Source organism: Nymphalis io, chromosome 18 (assembly GCF_905147045.1).
Source record: "Nymphalis io chromosome 18, ilAglIoxx1.1, whole genome shotgun sequence".
NCBI classification, from domain to species: domain Eukaryota; kingdom Metazoa; phylum Arthropoda; class Insecta; order Lepidoptera; family Nymphalidae; genus Nymphalis; species Nymphalis io.
The window spans coordinates 4098225-4113199 of NC_065905.1; the positions used below are offsets into that span (position 1 = coordinate 4098225).

At 33.7% G+C, this 14975-nt stretch overlaps 1 protein-coding gene across 1 annotated transcript; it reads left to right on the plus strand.

Annotated features, from left to right (window-relative positions):
* The first annotated feature begins 2119 nt into the window (after positions 1-2119).
* LOC126775581 (alpha-tocopherol transfer protein-like) lies at positions 2120-7743 on the plus strand. Its single transcript, XM_050497622.1, has 6 exons — positions 2120-2279; positions 2894-3056; positions 4918-5032; positions 5750-5881; positions 7108-7321; positions 7598-7743. Exons 1-6 carry the CDS (start codon positions 2120-2122, stop codon positions 7741-7743), a joined length of 930 nt encoding a protein of 309 aa, XP_050353579.1.
* The last annotated feature ends 7232 nt before the right edge of the window (positions 7744-14975 follow it).

Below are 14975 nucleotides of genomic sequence, written 5' to 3' on the forward strand. Positions count from 1 at the left end.
GGAACACGTGAGCTGGTAAGGAATTCCATTTTTTGGAAGTGCGACAAAGAAAGGAGTTGCCAAATTTCTTTGTTCGCGATGGAATTGATGTCACAGTTAGGCGGTGACATCGAGAACCAGCTCGCGTGGACTTAAGAAGGAAGGGGGAAGCAGGAATTAGAGAGAATAATTCCTCAGAGCACTCGCCGTGATACAGTCGATAGAAAGCGCTCAGTGCTGCTATCTCGCGACGCAATTGTAAAGGTTCAAGGGTGTTTGTGACCTTTACGTCGCCAATAATGCGTACTGCACGTCGCTGCAACCGGTCCAAGACCTCCAGTAGGTACTTAGCGGAGCCATCCCAAAGGTGCGAGTAATATTCAACGCAAGACCGTACCTGTGTTTTGTATAACAGGCACAGTTGTTGTGGCGTGAAAAAACGCCGCACCTTGTTCAGAACTCCGAGTTTCCGTGAAGCTGTTTTTATAATAGCCTCGATGTAATCCCTTGGACTAAGGTCGCAGCGAACGTCCATCCCCAGCATGGTGATTTTGTTTTGTATCGTCAGCGGTGTGCCACAGAGGGAAGGATGAGGGTAAAATGGTGACTTTTTCGCTGTGAGAGCGCATACCTGTGTTTTCTTGGCATTAAACTCAACAAGATTATCAGAACCCCATTTGGCGATGAGCTCTAACGTCCTATCGAGTTCAATGACAAGATTCTCCCGCCTCTCCTCAGTTTCCACCCGCCCAGCCACTGCGCGTCCGTGGTATCCACCATGCACTGTACTATCGTCTGCATAGCAATGTATGTTCCCAAGAGAGAGCATATCATTGATATGCAAAAGAAAGAGTGTGGGAGATAGCACAGATCCCTGGGGGACCCCAGCATTCACTACATAGAATTGTGAAGCGCAACCATCAACTAAAACACGAAGGCTACGCTTGTGTAGGAAGCTGGCAATCCAGGTGCATAGCTGAGCAGGCAGACCATATGCCGGCAGCTTGGAGAGAAGATTTCTGTGCCAGACCCTGTCGAAAGCCTTGGAGATATCGAGGCTGACAACCAACGATTCTCCATGCTTGTCGATAGCTTAACCCCAGAGGTGCGTTACGTACGCTAGAAGATCACCTGTGGACCGTTTTGGTCGAAACCCGTATTGACGATCATTAATTAAAGAGTGATCTTCTAGGTAATGGATCAGTTGGTTGTTTAAAATCCGTTCCATCACCTTACAAAGTACTAAGGTGATAGCTATTGGCCGATAATTTGCCGGGTCAGACCGATCCCCTTTTTTGGGAACCGCTTGCACATTAGCTCTTCTTCAAGCCTCCGGCACACTTCCCGATGAGAGAGAAAGTTGGAACATTACGTTGGTATTCCATCGGGACCGCTAGCTTTCCGTACATCAAGTGATTGCAGCTCCGCACGCACATCACGTTGCCTAATTTTAATGTCAGGCATCGTATGGCCACATGCAGGTATTGTAGGTGGCAGTGCACTACAATCATCGATGACGGAATTGTCGGCAAAGAGTTTAGCCAGGAGATCAGCTTGCTCTTGCGGACTGTGAGCTAGCGATCCGTCCGGATTTCTGAGCGGTGGCAGCGAAGGTTGGCAGAAATTGTTTTGCACAGACTTGGTCAGACGCCAGAAGCTACGGGAGCCCCTAGGATGCGAAACAAGGTCATGACCAATCTGTACAATGCGCTGTGAATCCGCTCTCGTGTATGCCTTTCTACAGGACTTGGAATTTTTATTATAGTTTGCTTTCAGTGAGTCAATGTTAGATGCCCCGCTAATGCAGCCGTTGATCCACTTGCGATATGCCGCCTGCATGTATGTTATACTATAAAGCCAGCTAAGCTTGACGCTTCATGTATGTAAGAACAAGTGCGTCACAGAAATTAATTGCTTTCATTGACGTCATTTTAACTTCAAAAACATACCACGTTAGATATTATTCATTCGACGCAATTGTATAATTCTACCAATATTTAACATACAATATTAATAGAGATATATTTTATCAGAGCAAGCAAGGGAAATACCTTAAATATAAACAAAACTTTGCCGTTGTTAAGAGAATTCGAGGCTTAAGTTTCATATTTCTAATACTTAATTAATTTTATATTTACAGATGTACATAGAGGAATCGCACCCTATGTATCCATATACGGATGATGAAAAACAACAAATACGCAAGGAGCTTGGACTAAAAGACAATATATTACAGGAAGACATTGATTCGATACTTGAATGGTATTATAAACAGCCTCATTTAGCCGGAGCACCTATAAGTAAGACGGTTTCCTTGGTTATCACGGCATTGCTATATATCTAAATGCGAAAGTATATAATAAAATCAATAATATTCATTCTTATATATAAAAATTAAATGAGCAGATACGTTTTATTCATAATAATTATAATATTTTTTTAGTGTTTACTATTTATATGAATATAATATATTTTATATTATAATATTATGATATGATTAAGAGTTATTGATTACAATGAGAATTGATTATTATAAAGTAATGTAATGTAGTAAGGCTTTGAAGATAAAATTACAGTTATAATATGAAAATAATATTAAGCTAACTTGGGTCAATGAATTGAACATAATAGAGATATGTCTAAAATGATGGAAGTGCTCAATTGGATTGTATTTTTTATATTTTGTACGTCAGAACTCCATCATTTAAGAATTTAAAAAATTATAATTTATTCGTTTATGAATGTATACTTCGCATTTGATTCCATGAAGAAAGAATACCACACCTGGTAAAAAAATTTGAAAAAAAATGGTTTTTTGTTTTTTTACACAGATTTTAACAGAAAACTTTTAATGGAAGTCTACATATATTGCAATTCCGACACAAAAATGAATTTTAATATATATATTTTATAGATCGGGATTTCGTTGAGAAGATGTTTATTTTTTCGAAGTGTTCCCGTGAGAAAACGAAGAAAAAAATCGATCACTTTTATAAATGTAGATCGGTGGCACCCGAAATTATTGAAACTAGAAAAAAAGTCCTTTTAGAACCGGAAACAGTATTGTGGACATTTTAGTGAGTAATATTTTACTTAACATTTAATACAATAACAAAAATATTCAGCAATTTATATTTGTCAATTAATAAAAAAAAAATCGTTTTTTTTTTAGAAGCGGCTGGCAGATGTTCTTTGATGGTTAGTGGACGCCATCGCCCATAGACATTGGCGATGTAAGAAATATTAACCATTTTTACATCACCAATGCGCCACCGACCTTGGGAACAAATATGTTATGTCCTTGTATAAAAAATATCAAGATAATATATATTAATTCTAGCAAAAGCCGGCAGACGTTGCCCTACATGGATACATAATTATGTATATATGTGTATATATCCACAAATTTTTCATTACCAGTTGAAATGATTGTTTCTGATATCTTCTATGATGATCGTCATATTGCAACCAATTTGCACAAAACCTTATTAATTTATACACCTAAACCTTTCTCATGAATAACGCCTTCCATTGCTGAAAACCGTATGAAAAATTATTTAGCAGTTACTGACTTTATCGCAGACAGACAGACATACGTAGCGGCAGGACTTTTTTATATTATAATAAAAGAGCTTATTTTAAAAATACATTAATAGATAAAGCATAATTATTATTATAATATACAACATTATATTATAAGTGATCAAGATATAAAAATGTTCAAAAGCGTAAAGTGAATATTTGTTTGATACTGGTGGTAGGGCTTTGTGCAAGCTCGTCTGGGTAGGTACCACCCACTCATCAGATATTCTACCGCAAAACAGCAATACTTGATGTTCCGGTTTGAAGGGTGAGTGAGCCAGTGTAATTACAGGCACAAGGGACATAAAATCTTAGTTCCCAAGGTTGGTGGCGCATTGGATATGTAAGCGATGGTTGACATTTCTTACAATGCTAATGTCTAAGAGCGTTGGTGACCACTTACCATCAGGTGGCCCATATGCTCGTCCGCCTTCCTATTCTATAAAAAAACAAAAAAAAAGATCTCCATATAGAATATGTTTATTCAATTGTATATATTTTTAAAATAATAATTAATATATTATGTGCATAATTTAGTGAAAAAGCTATAATTATGTAAATTGAATTTTTGGCCTGTTCTTATCAGTACAATCTCCATTCCGAATTGGTGTTTCATTTCTTAAAATGATTTTGATTAAAGAATCTTCTGGCGGTAGCGTAAAATTATACAAAATATATTATCAAATAACCCAGCAGTACTACTATGTACGAAATCACTTCATTACTCATATGTTGACAACCAAATTATGTTGATAAACTATTTTGATGCGTTTATTTATGAAATGTTATGATTGTTATGGTCAATGTAGCATCGTTCTCAAACATTTCACGACCGTTTCATATAAGCTTCGATTTTGTTCTTACAGATTAGACTTAAAGCTGTATAGGATTCAGAATGAGGGTATTTTTTGTTATATTATAGTTTTTTGTTTATTTCAGTGATGTCATATATATCTCAGACGTCCTATATGTTCCTAAATGACTTGATGTTAGATTGGCAATCACATTCGTTATCTAACACTGGCCCCTATTCACTTCATTCGATTGTAGTAATAAAAAATAATTTCAAATATCGAACAACTCGTGGGCTGTATCATAATGTGCTATATTCTTAATTAAAAAAAAAATAAAAACTATATAAGTTCTTTAAAATACTCTCAATTTACCGTGGTAGGTGCAGTACGTCCAGGTCCTCCATTCACATTGCTCATATTACTTTAATGTTTGATAATGGAATTGTGAATATTATTATTTAAGAAAACCGGGTATACTCTTCAGTCACTTTCTATGACACCCTGAGATTCTGTGGCACGTTATAAATATGCTTAATATTATCAAAGTTTTCACGATTTGCAGTCGTCAAGCTGCTATGTTGAAACTATATAATGGAAAGAGGATATCGATTTTTAAAATAAACGACGCTGATCCAAGCAGTTTCTCTAACGAAGAAGTATATAGAAATACTATTATGGTATGTACAAATTTATTTATACATAATATATAGCTTATATTATTTTATTTAATAATAATAATATTCTCCAGACCGATTTCGGCCACGGTGACCAATCTCAAGAGAGATTAGCCAACTACGCAGGAGATATTATAGTGCACAAGTGTGTGGGCAAACGCAGGTGCACTCTCTAGTCCCTCACTCTCATAATCCTATGGGACGGCAATCCGACACGGTCGTATCGGAAAGAGTTTAGGTGCAGGATCAACGGCTTTACGTGCTTTCCGAGGCACGGGAGTGAACACACTTCCAACTTCCAGACTCCGGGCTGCTGCTCCGAAATTTCTGACAGAAAACCCCAATAACATTTTATTGGCCAGATCTGAGTATTGAACTCAGGACCTCCGGGTCTGCGGCCTTACATCAAGCCACTAGACCTACGATTCTATTAAGATATTTATAGAATATAATAAGATTGCCATTGATATTAAAATTAAATTTTTAATATCGTTAGAAATATATAAATTATACAAGCGTAGTATTTTGCGTCTTAAGATTACATTATAAACACAAAAATTATCATAATAATTAAATGATTAATTTGTTTCAATTTCGCTAACAATATAAATCAGATATTATTTGCCATTTTGCATCTACAGTTTTGAATACAGATAATGAAATAAAAAATTCGAAAAGAGGTTTAACTTCTGCGGTTTTACATATTATGTTTCTTTTCAGTTAGGAGATCTCCGATTGAAATTCGACTACGTGCTCGGAGATATTTGGATATTCGATCTAAAAAACGTCACACTAGGACACATATTACGTGTTAATGTGACCTTAATCCAGAAATTCGCAAATATATTGCAGGTACTAACATAATTTAACGTAAAAAAATTAGCAGAACGCTTAAAGCAATAATTAGGTTCAAAGTAAATGTTTATTTTTTGTATCTCTTGAAAATTATAAGGTTGCTAAGGAAAAATCAAAAATTGTAGCCTTCCGACAACAGAAGTATTATTTAATCAAATAAATACTAGACCCGATTTTAAATATCGTAACCACGTTACAGCCATACGCAATTGAAATTCCTATATAGCTTAAATTTTTTAATTATTATATTAAATGCCCTATATCACGTTCTAATATTTTACGAATTCTTCGTCGTGTTTCGAATTAGAATCCTACAGGTCATACGCCATAGCATCTTGAATTGTCGACACGAACATAAATAAATTATTATTAATATTATAATGTAAAATATTAAGAGGAATTATGTTAGAGATCGATACTAAGTATAATTGGTTAAGAAACCTAGTTGTACATATACGACTTGTGTAAGTTGGAATAAAATAAATGGGTTTTAAAAACAGAAAAAAAAACTTGGGGTCAAAATTGAGCCCTGCAATTACTATTTATTTTATTTTATCTTATATGAATGGTGTATTAAAAAAATATATATCTTAAGTTAAAAACTGTAGATTAAATACACAACTCAACTGGATTTCTTTATTACATTTATTCAGGTTATTTAGTCGGGCGATATACATTTATTCTTTGTTTAAAACGTATGTTATACACTAAACGTAAATAAATCCTCTGAAAATATTTGATGCTTCCACAAACTAATCCACTGCAAAATTTCCAGATTTCCTTTCTCGCTAAGCACAAGTATAAAAATAATAAACACATATTACGCACATGAAAGTCAGAGGTGCTAACGTAGGCTTAGCCCATTTAGTTTTTTAAAGTACAAGAGACATAACATATTTTATCTTTTGATTGCCGCTGCTTTTAATGGGGATGGGGGCAGATGTTAGATATAAGAAGATGCCTTGGGGTCAAGCTTGCTTCATACCAAATTTCATCAAAAACGGCTTGGTGGTATACCCTTAAAAGCGTAATAGACAGACAAAGTTCCTTTCGCATTTATAATACTAGTATAGACTACCAAACAAGACTAGCATAGACTACTAGAATAGATATGAGCAAAAGTAGCCTTAAGCGTCATATGATACATTTGCTAGCCTGTGTTTCTGCTTTGAATAAAAATAAATAAATTATTAATGTAATAATATAACAGTTTGATCTTGCAGGACGGTATTGGCATCAAGCTTTATGAAATCCACGTCTTGAACACGAATTCGTTAACCCAACATCTGATGGCTTTTTTCAAACAATTTATGAAACCTAAAATATTTGAACGAATCATGTTCCATGGCAACGACGAAGATCTTCAGACACTTATCCCAAAAATCTATTTACCGAAGGATTATGGTGGCGACCAGCCTTCATTAGAAGAATTCAAAGGTATTGTGTTTTTATTTTATTTATCATAGATATAAAGTAATCAAAACCCAAATTTCTCTCCTGGAGTAACCTCTGTGAAACCATGAATTGGCGTGATAATGGATACAAATACCTATATCATATTTTCATCCGAAACCAGCAATTTCCTCACTTATTTACTGCACCTTTTACAGTACCACCTAACTTTAATTGAGTTACAAACACAAATGATAAAAATTTAGTATTACAGCCCTTAATCAAACCACTTATTTTATCTATCTAATTCAATTGTTACAGATATGTACAGCAAAGAATTACGCGAAGATATCACTAGGAATTATCTTATAGAATGCTGTGAACAAATTTCAAATGAGAAATTGAGACCTGGAGATTTTAAAGAAGAATACTTAGTCGGATCCTTTAAGAAATTAGATTTAGATTAATTCAAATGATTATGATTTGGAATATTTATAAATTAATTTAGTCTAGTTGCTCTGCACGGTTCTATTAACGTTAAATGGCCGCGTTCACGTGGGTTACATATAAAAGTTGCATAGCGGGTGAATAGTTAAACAATGTCATGTCTTCTTCTTTCAAATATCAAACACAATAATGACACAGAGTGAGACTATTCTTATTTAAAAAAAAAGATAGCTGCTGTTTTGCCAAACCTTAATTTCTCCCTTTTTGTTATTATTGATTTGCTATTCGAACGAATAAGACACCGCGTTGTTAAACTAATCACCCGCTAAGCAACGTCTATAAGTAAGTCTAGAAACTTTTTCAATTAATAGGTTTCTAACGTAAATATTGTTTTAAATTGATTTGGTAATTGAGATTAGCGCAATCAAAAAAACTATTCTGCTTTATAATATTAGGTATAGATTTACAATAATTTCTGTCTTGTAGTTTGTTAGGTATTTAATTTAATAAACATAATTTAATGTGCGTCTAGGCTTTTAATTATATTAAGGTAATAAACCTTTAATTTTTTTTTAAATATTTCAGGAAACAAGTGATATAATATTACAATAGGTTAAATGAATGCAAAAATATATAAACTAATAAAGTTTCCAAAAATAAAGTATACAAGAAAGTATGTTAGAATTAAGTGTTTTCAAATAAATTTTAGATTATTCACGGACAATTTTTTTTTCCGTTCACAAATAAAGGCTTTCTGCAAGCCCGTCTAGGTACGTACCATCATATTATACTCTATCGCCGAACAGCAATACTAATCTTAGTTCACAATGTTGGTGGCGAAGTGTCAATGTAGGAAATAGTAATATTTCTTACAGTGCCAATGTCCACTTCATCACATGTTCCATTTGCCAGTCTGCCAAAAAAAAATGCAATAAAAAAGAGATTACAATCCTTATAATTAATAATAGCTCGGTTACTATATTCAAGAAATGCCGCGCTTTATTATGGACAATAGAAGTTTCTAATTGACGTTGACAGCAGAAAAGTCGAGTATGGTAAGCATGACCTCATTTTGTACCCAGAATTGGCTTCAGACGAAGGAATTCCTTAACGGTCAAAAACAGATATGCGATTTTTATATAAAAGCTTATTCTTGAAAATATTTTTACCAATAATTTATTCCTTTTTGTTCCAAATTATAATTTTGAAAATGGAATGCTTCGTTTTAAAAAATGCCTTAATGATATATTTTTTGTACGTATACAATTTTACACGGTCGCAGATCATTTGTGTGGCTGCGTTAACTGTTTAAGAGTGATATTTTTGTAAAGATTTAAACTTTAAAATGAAAAAAAAGTACTTCCAACCTTTTGTGATTTTACGCGACACGAAATCCGGGTCGTGTCGTGACAGCTGCATCACAACTGAGTGTCTCTTTGTCAACGTCGAGAAAAAAAAAATCTTCTTTATGATTTTCTTTTTCAACGAATGTTAAATATTATATTTGAAACATATAAAAGCATTGATTAATATTAATGAGATTGTAGTTTTAAAGATTAATGATAATTATTTTTTGTGATAATGTAACTTTATTTATTAGTTCTGTACCAGATATCACCCACCCATTCCACGTCAGCTTGTTTTTTGGGCTATATCACCTTGCTCTAATATCACATTAAAAAAACACTGAGGATGAGCTATCTTTTTTATATTTTTCAATTAGCAAACATTGAACATACAACAACATAATAAGACGATGAGGACAATAAATTTATTTTGTCTTAAGTCCGTGCAATTAAAGACAAAAAAGCACTCATATATCAACTAACCAATGCGTTTATATATTTAAACTTACTCATATTTACAATTAAAATATAAGTAAATATGAATACTAATAATAATTTTCTAAAACGAACAATTTTTTAAATTATTTGGTGCTTATATACAGAATTCCGTGTCCTTTCTAAATTTTCAAGGTAACCGCATCAAATTTTGTTAAAATCGGCTTAGTGATTTAACACTATAATATATAATAGGTGGAAACCAGGCAGATACAGAGTTTTAGCTACTTTCACATTTTTAATAGTAATATTTATATATATATATATATAACTATTTGCTTCACTCTCACTCTTCCATACATATTTGGTAAATAAATATATATATATATATATATATATATATATATATATATATATATATATATATATATATATATAGGTAAATAAATATATATATATATATTTATTTACCAAATATGTATGGAAGAGTGAGAGTGAAGCAAAGAAAAAGTTCTGTCAACGCTAGAAATAATAATTATGCTTAACGACACAATCCGATACTTCCAAAAACTGTCAAATCTCTGAAAAATGTAAACTGTAATTTAAATCATTTATATTATTTAAGTTAATTGCTGCAAAGTAATCAAAGTTAACTAATTACATTCGGTTTGTTGAAAAACAAGGTTTGCTTAACAGTTTAATCCTACGGGAGCTGAATATGATTGGACATAGCTATAAGGCGCAATTGATTTACAATGCAATCATGTGACATGCATGTTAATGGCTTAATTAGAGCACATCATCGGTCAATGTTTGAGAGCGTTCATGTCATGACGGCTATTAATCATTTGATCTACTGCAAATATAACAATACAACAACGTACATAGCTTAACATAACAATATAACGGCATTTTTGATGACTGAAATCTATTTTATTAGAACAATGCGATAAATTTAGTTAAATTTGGATATATTAATTTAACTAAGATGTTGTTTTTTTTGAGTACAAGTACTCAAATTTTTCAGTTTGTCATTTCATTATATAACTAGGCAGGCGGTTTGTATACAAGAAAACTGTAAACTTCGCATAGCAGTGACAATGTCACACACCGGTGCCTCGTAAAACACGTAAGGCTTTTGGTCCTGCGCCTGAACTCCGATCCGGTGGTCATGTTAGAATACTATAACAGCGAAAGAACAGAGTCTGGTGTTTGTGCTCACACTTGCTCAGGTATTATAATAACTTATACGCAATTGATAAGTTTGAGCATGACATCGTGGCCTGAACTGATATATAATGTTATTTATTTTTCATATTTAGGATTAAAAAGGAAGGAAATTATTTGAATCCTGTCAAACTAGAAATTTAGAGAAAATTCCGAGAGGTCTATTCCAAATAGTAAGCAGTAATATATGTTTACAATGAGTCTTAAATTGATATATTTTATTATTACCTACAAGCTCATGTGCTTGTTTCTGTAAAGATTTTAAAAGATTTATGTAAATATAGTCGGCGGCAACATCACCGGACGAAGCGCTTTTCAAGCACCCGCTGACAAAACAATAATAAATATTCTCGAAAAGAAAACAATAAGTATTATAATGAAAACCAGTATATATATTTGAAAACTTGCTCGTTACAGTCAATATCGCATATTCTTTCTGAGATTTCACGACTTCTACTGACGAACAAATATTTGACTTGTAATGTTAAGCTGACCTGTCGAATAAGGTTATATTAAGTTATGCTTTTGATATATTTGTTTAATGTACCACTGACGTATTCCTGTTTTTCTTATATCTTTCAAAGAAAAGCTTTTCTTTACTCCATTAAGTAAAGGTAGGAGGTATGATGTGGTAAAGTCCATGCTAGAGAGCGAAAAGTCCTGGAAGGTAATGATAACCTTTTGCGATGGTGTCATGAAGCAAAAGGAGGCGGCGGAGAGAGAAAGGGAGAAAGATGCACTCGCAGAACCGATGCACCGAAGGAGAACAGGGTACAGACGGCATCGCAACGCCAACTATTTACCTCCATGAAGAGAACCTCCGGGCAATGAAAAGGGGGAGTTCATTGCATAAAGTATAGGGTCCCCCAGGTCGAGAAATATGTGAGCATAACCGGCACATCTCAACAGGGGTATTTAACATCGAAGGGTTCGACAAAAAGAACAGCCACAGGTGGAGGCGCGGAAGAATGCGCAAGTGTACCAGCAACTTCGCCAAGTGTGGATCGCTGGAACCGTGGTGGTTTTAGTCGGTAAGAGTCCGACATAACCCTCCATGTATCATCAGATATGGAGGGTATCCATGAGGATTTCGCCACGATAAAAAAAAGGAGGTATGATTATAGGATTATTTTTAAAATTATTTTTAATAGGATTAATTTTTGATAGGACGAGCTTGCTATTTGTCTCATTACAGTATAAAGAAAACTCATTTTATTAACAACTATAAGCTATTAAAATCTGGATAGATTTTTTTTTAAGTTTTTTTTTTTTATTTGTTTTTGAAAAAGCGTATTTATACTCTGTAAATACCTTTTTGTTATAAGTTTACGTTACGTTTACGTTATAAGTTTTTTGTGGATTTATGCTTGAATTTCTTTTTATCATATTAATGATTTTAAGTATTATATTTATATATATGTACGCGTCACGTGAAACTTGCATGCTTTTAAATAAAATATCTAGCTCATTGAAGGGTGCTAAGATACTTTACTAGACTTCTTAGAGTATCGACTGAGTTTTATGGTTGTAGGGCTCTGTGCGAGCTCATCTGGGTAGGTAACACCCAATTATCAGATATTCTACCGTATAACAGCAGTACTCGGTATTGTAGTATTTCGGTTTTAAGGTTGAGTGAGCCAGTGTAATTACAGACACAAGGGATTTTTCCTCATAGTTCCCACGGTTGATGGTACATTGGTGATGTAAGTGATGGTTAACATTTCTTACAGTGCCATCGTCTATAGGCATTGGTGACCACTTACCATCAAGTGGCCCATATGCTCGTCTGCCTACCTATATTATAAAAAAAATCAAAACGAATACTTACCTCTAAGCTCCAACTGATACTGCTATGATTGACACGTCGATGTACACGTGGTGGACTTCTGGTTCGATTGTATTTTAAGTTAAGAGCATAAAGCCTATACAAGCAAAATTGCTCTTGCTTGCGCATTCTCTTCTCACCATTTATACCTTACCGCTAAATAGCTCTACTTAGTATTGTTGTGTTTTGATTTGAAGGGCAAATGAACCAGTTTTATTAAAGGTACAAGGGACAAAATTTCTTTACATGTGTGGTGCATTGGCGATATCTTGGCCAGGTTAATAATTCTTACAGCGGCAATATCTATGGACATGGCGACTACTTGTTGGGAAATTTACCAGTCGACTTACTTATTTAAAAAAAATTAAATAAGAGAATATACAAAATACATTAAGATTAAGCCAATAAAATCATAATTCCACTTAATAGCGATAAAATAAACTTTGTCTGCGGCCAATGGCTAGAAGACAATAGAAGGCAGCGCTAGTCATAACTCACAACAGCCACGCCTCATCGGTAGGGACTCGAAATGTTATTTACGAAATAGCTGATTTATATTATTATCAATAGGGTTGGGTCAAGTATCTGATTAATGTTTTGTTTACATTTTCAGAATAAAAACAGTGAAATTCAAAACAGATTACTTCAAAAAATTCAATAAAACAATTAAGTCATATTTGTCATTTAGTATAGATGAAAAAGTGCCACAATATTGTAATGTAGTGCAACTAACGCCAGATCGGTTTCACCCACATGACCTATTATAGTGCACAAGTGTAAAACATATGCACTCCCTATTCCTTTACTCTCATTCGGATGGAAAATCCGAATTTCTGGAAAGCGATTAGGCGCAGCATCGAAGGCTTTATGTGCACACTTAGATACGGGAGACTAAGCACTACCAACTACCTGACTACAAAGTTTTTTTGAAAACCCAAAACTTTTTTATTGACCTGACCCAGGTTTTTGAAACGAGTACCTTATGACTAAGCTACCAACCAGAGTCTCGCAATATGACACTATATTTTCTGCTGGTGAATTTGCTTTGAGAATGGCCACTGTGACTTAAATTATACCTTGTAAATGTGTAAAAAATAAATTAAAAACACATATAAGTATCCTTGGAGTAATATTGCAAATAGTTTCGTCAAAAATATACACCCCGTCTTATTGCATCTACTGGTGATAGGAGAGCTGATTCATTTTTCGCCCAGAGCATCGGAATTGCGATTCAAAGGGGTAATGCTGCCAGCATTCTTGTCACCATTTCACGCGATCACGATCTCTACTGGAACTATTTTTAATTTGTATTTGTATTTATTTAAGGTTTTATAAATATCGTAAATATATAAGAAAAATCGAACAATGAAGAACTATTGATTGTTTGCATTAAAACTTGGTATGATTACGCTTAGAAACCGGATTTCACCGTTTTTGCTTAAGGATTTTACCGATTAGTGTCATTGTTATTTTCAAACATATTTGCAAATTCGCCACCTGATGTAAATTGTAGCAATTATATATTATTAAGTAGCAGCCTGTAAATGTCCCACCGATGGGCTAAGACCCCTAAGGGAGATCCTCTTTAATCAAACACATAAAAAGACCCTTGTCCGGGTGTGAACTCGGAATCATCGTTGAAGATTCATGCCTTCTAATCACAGGGCCATCACAGTCATAGTCTCATGTCTTTGTAATAATACTTTATGAAATGAAAATTATTTTACAACAACACGAAGTCGCTGTCGAGCGCAAAGCGAGGTCTCTTTACGAGCTACAAATATTGTGATTATACTTCTACGACAGCGAATTTTATAATAATCTTACGGTATTCTGAAAATAAAATCCAATTACTTAAGGGGATCTAGTATCTGCAACTGCAACGCTTTCTACAATACCTTGCGGTTGTACTTTATTTAAAAAAATCACATTACTTCGATGTTTGTATATATAAGATATTGACTATTTCACTGGTCTAATGTAGTATATAAAGCTTAAGGTCTTTTTAAAAACCAACGCCCAGGGCTTATCCTCAGCAATATGATGAAAAATGCAAATAACATGGATATCCAAAGACTTGTTATTATACAAACAGTATAAAATCGGAATAATATATATTATTTTATTATTGTATATTACAATATATTCTTTATAAAATACTCAATGTCGTTTGCTATACCAAACCAATAATGTTCGGATGTCTTAGACAGTTCTCTGATAGTGGCGTTTATGTAAATTTGTGATGCAAAACTTTGCAACGATGCAAAAATAGAGTAGCGTTTTTATTTTAAATGGTTATCAACGAATGCAAAGTCACGATGTTGAATTTTATTCTGTGAACATATTAAGTCGAAGAAACTTTAAAATATATAAAAGGCTTTTCTAAAGTGTCATTATTATTCGCTTGCCCTCATTCATT

Coding starts and splice junctions, on each gene's coding strand:
- LOC126775581 (XM_050497622.1), top strand. CDS start 2,120: ATGTACATAGAGGAATCGCACCCTATGTATCCATATACGGATGATGAA. Junction 2,280..2,893: donor TTTAGCCGGAGCACCTATAA/GTAAGACGGTTT, acceptor TATATTTTATAG/ATCGGGATTTCGTTGAGAAG. Junction 5,033..5,749: donor TATATAGAAATACTATTATG/GTATGTACAAAT, acceptor GTTTCTTTTCAG/TTAGGAGATCTCCGATTGAA.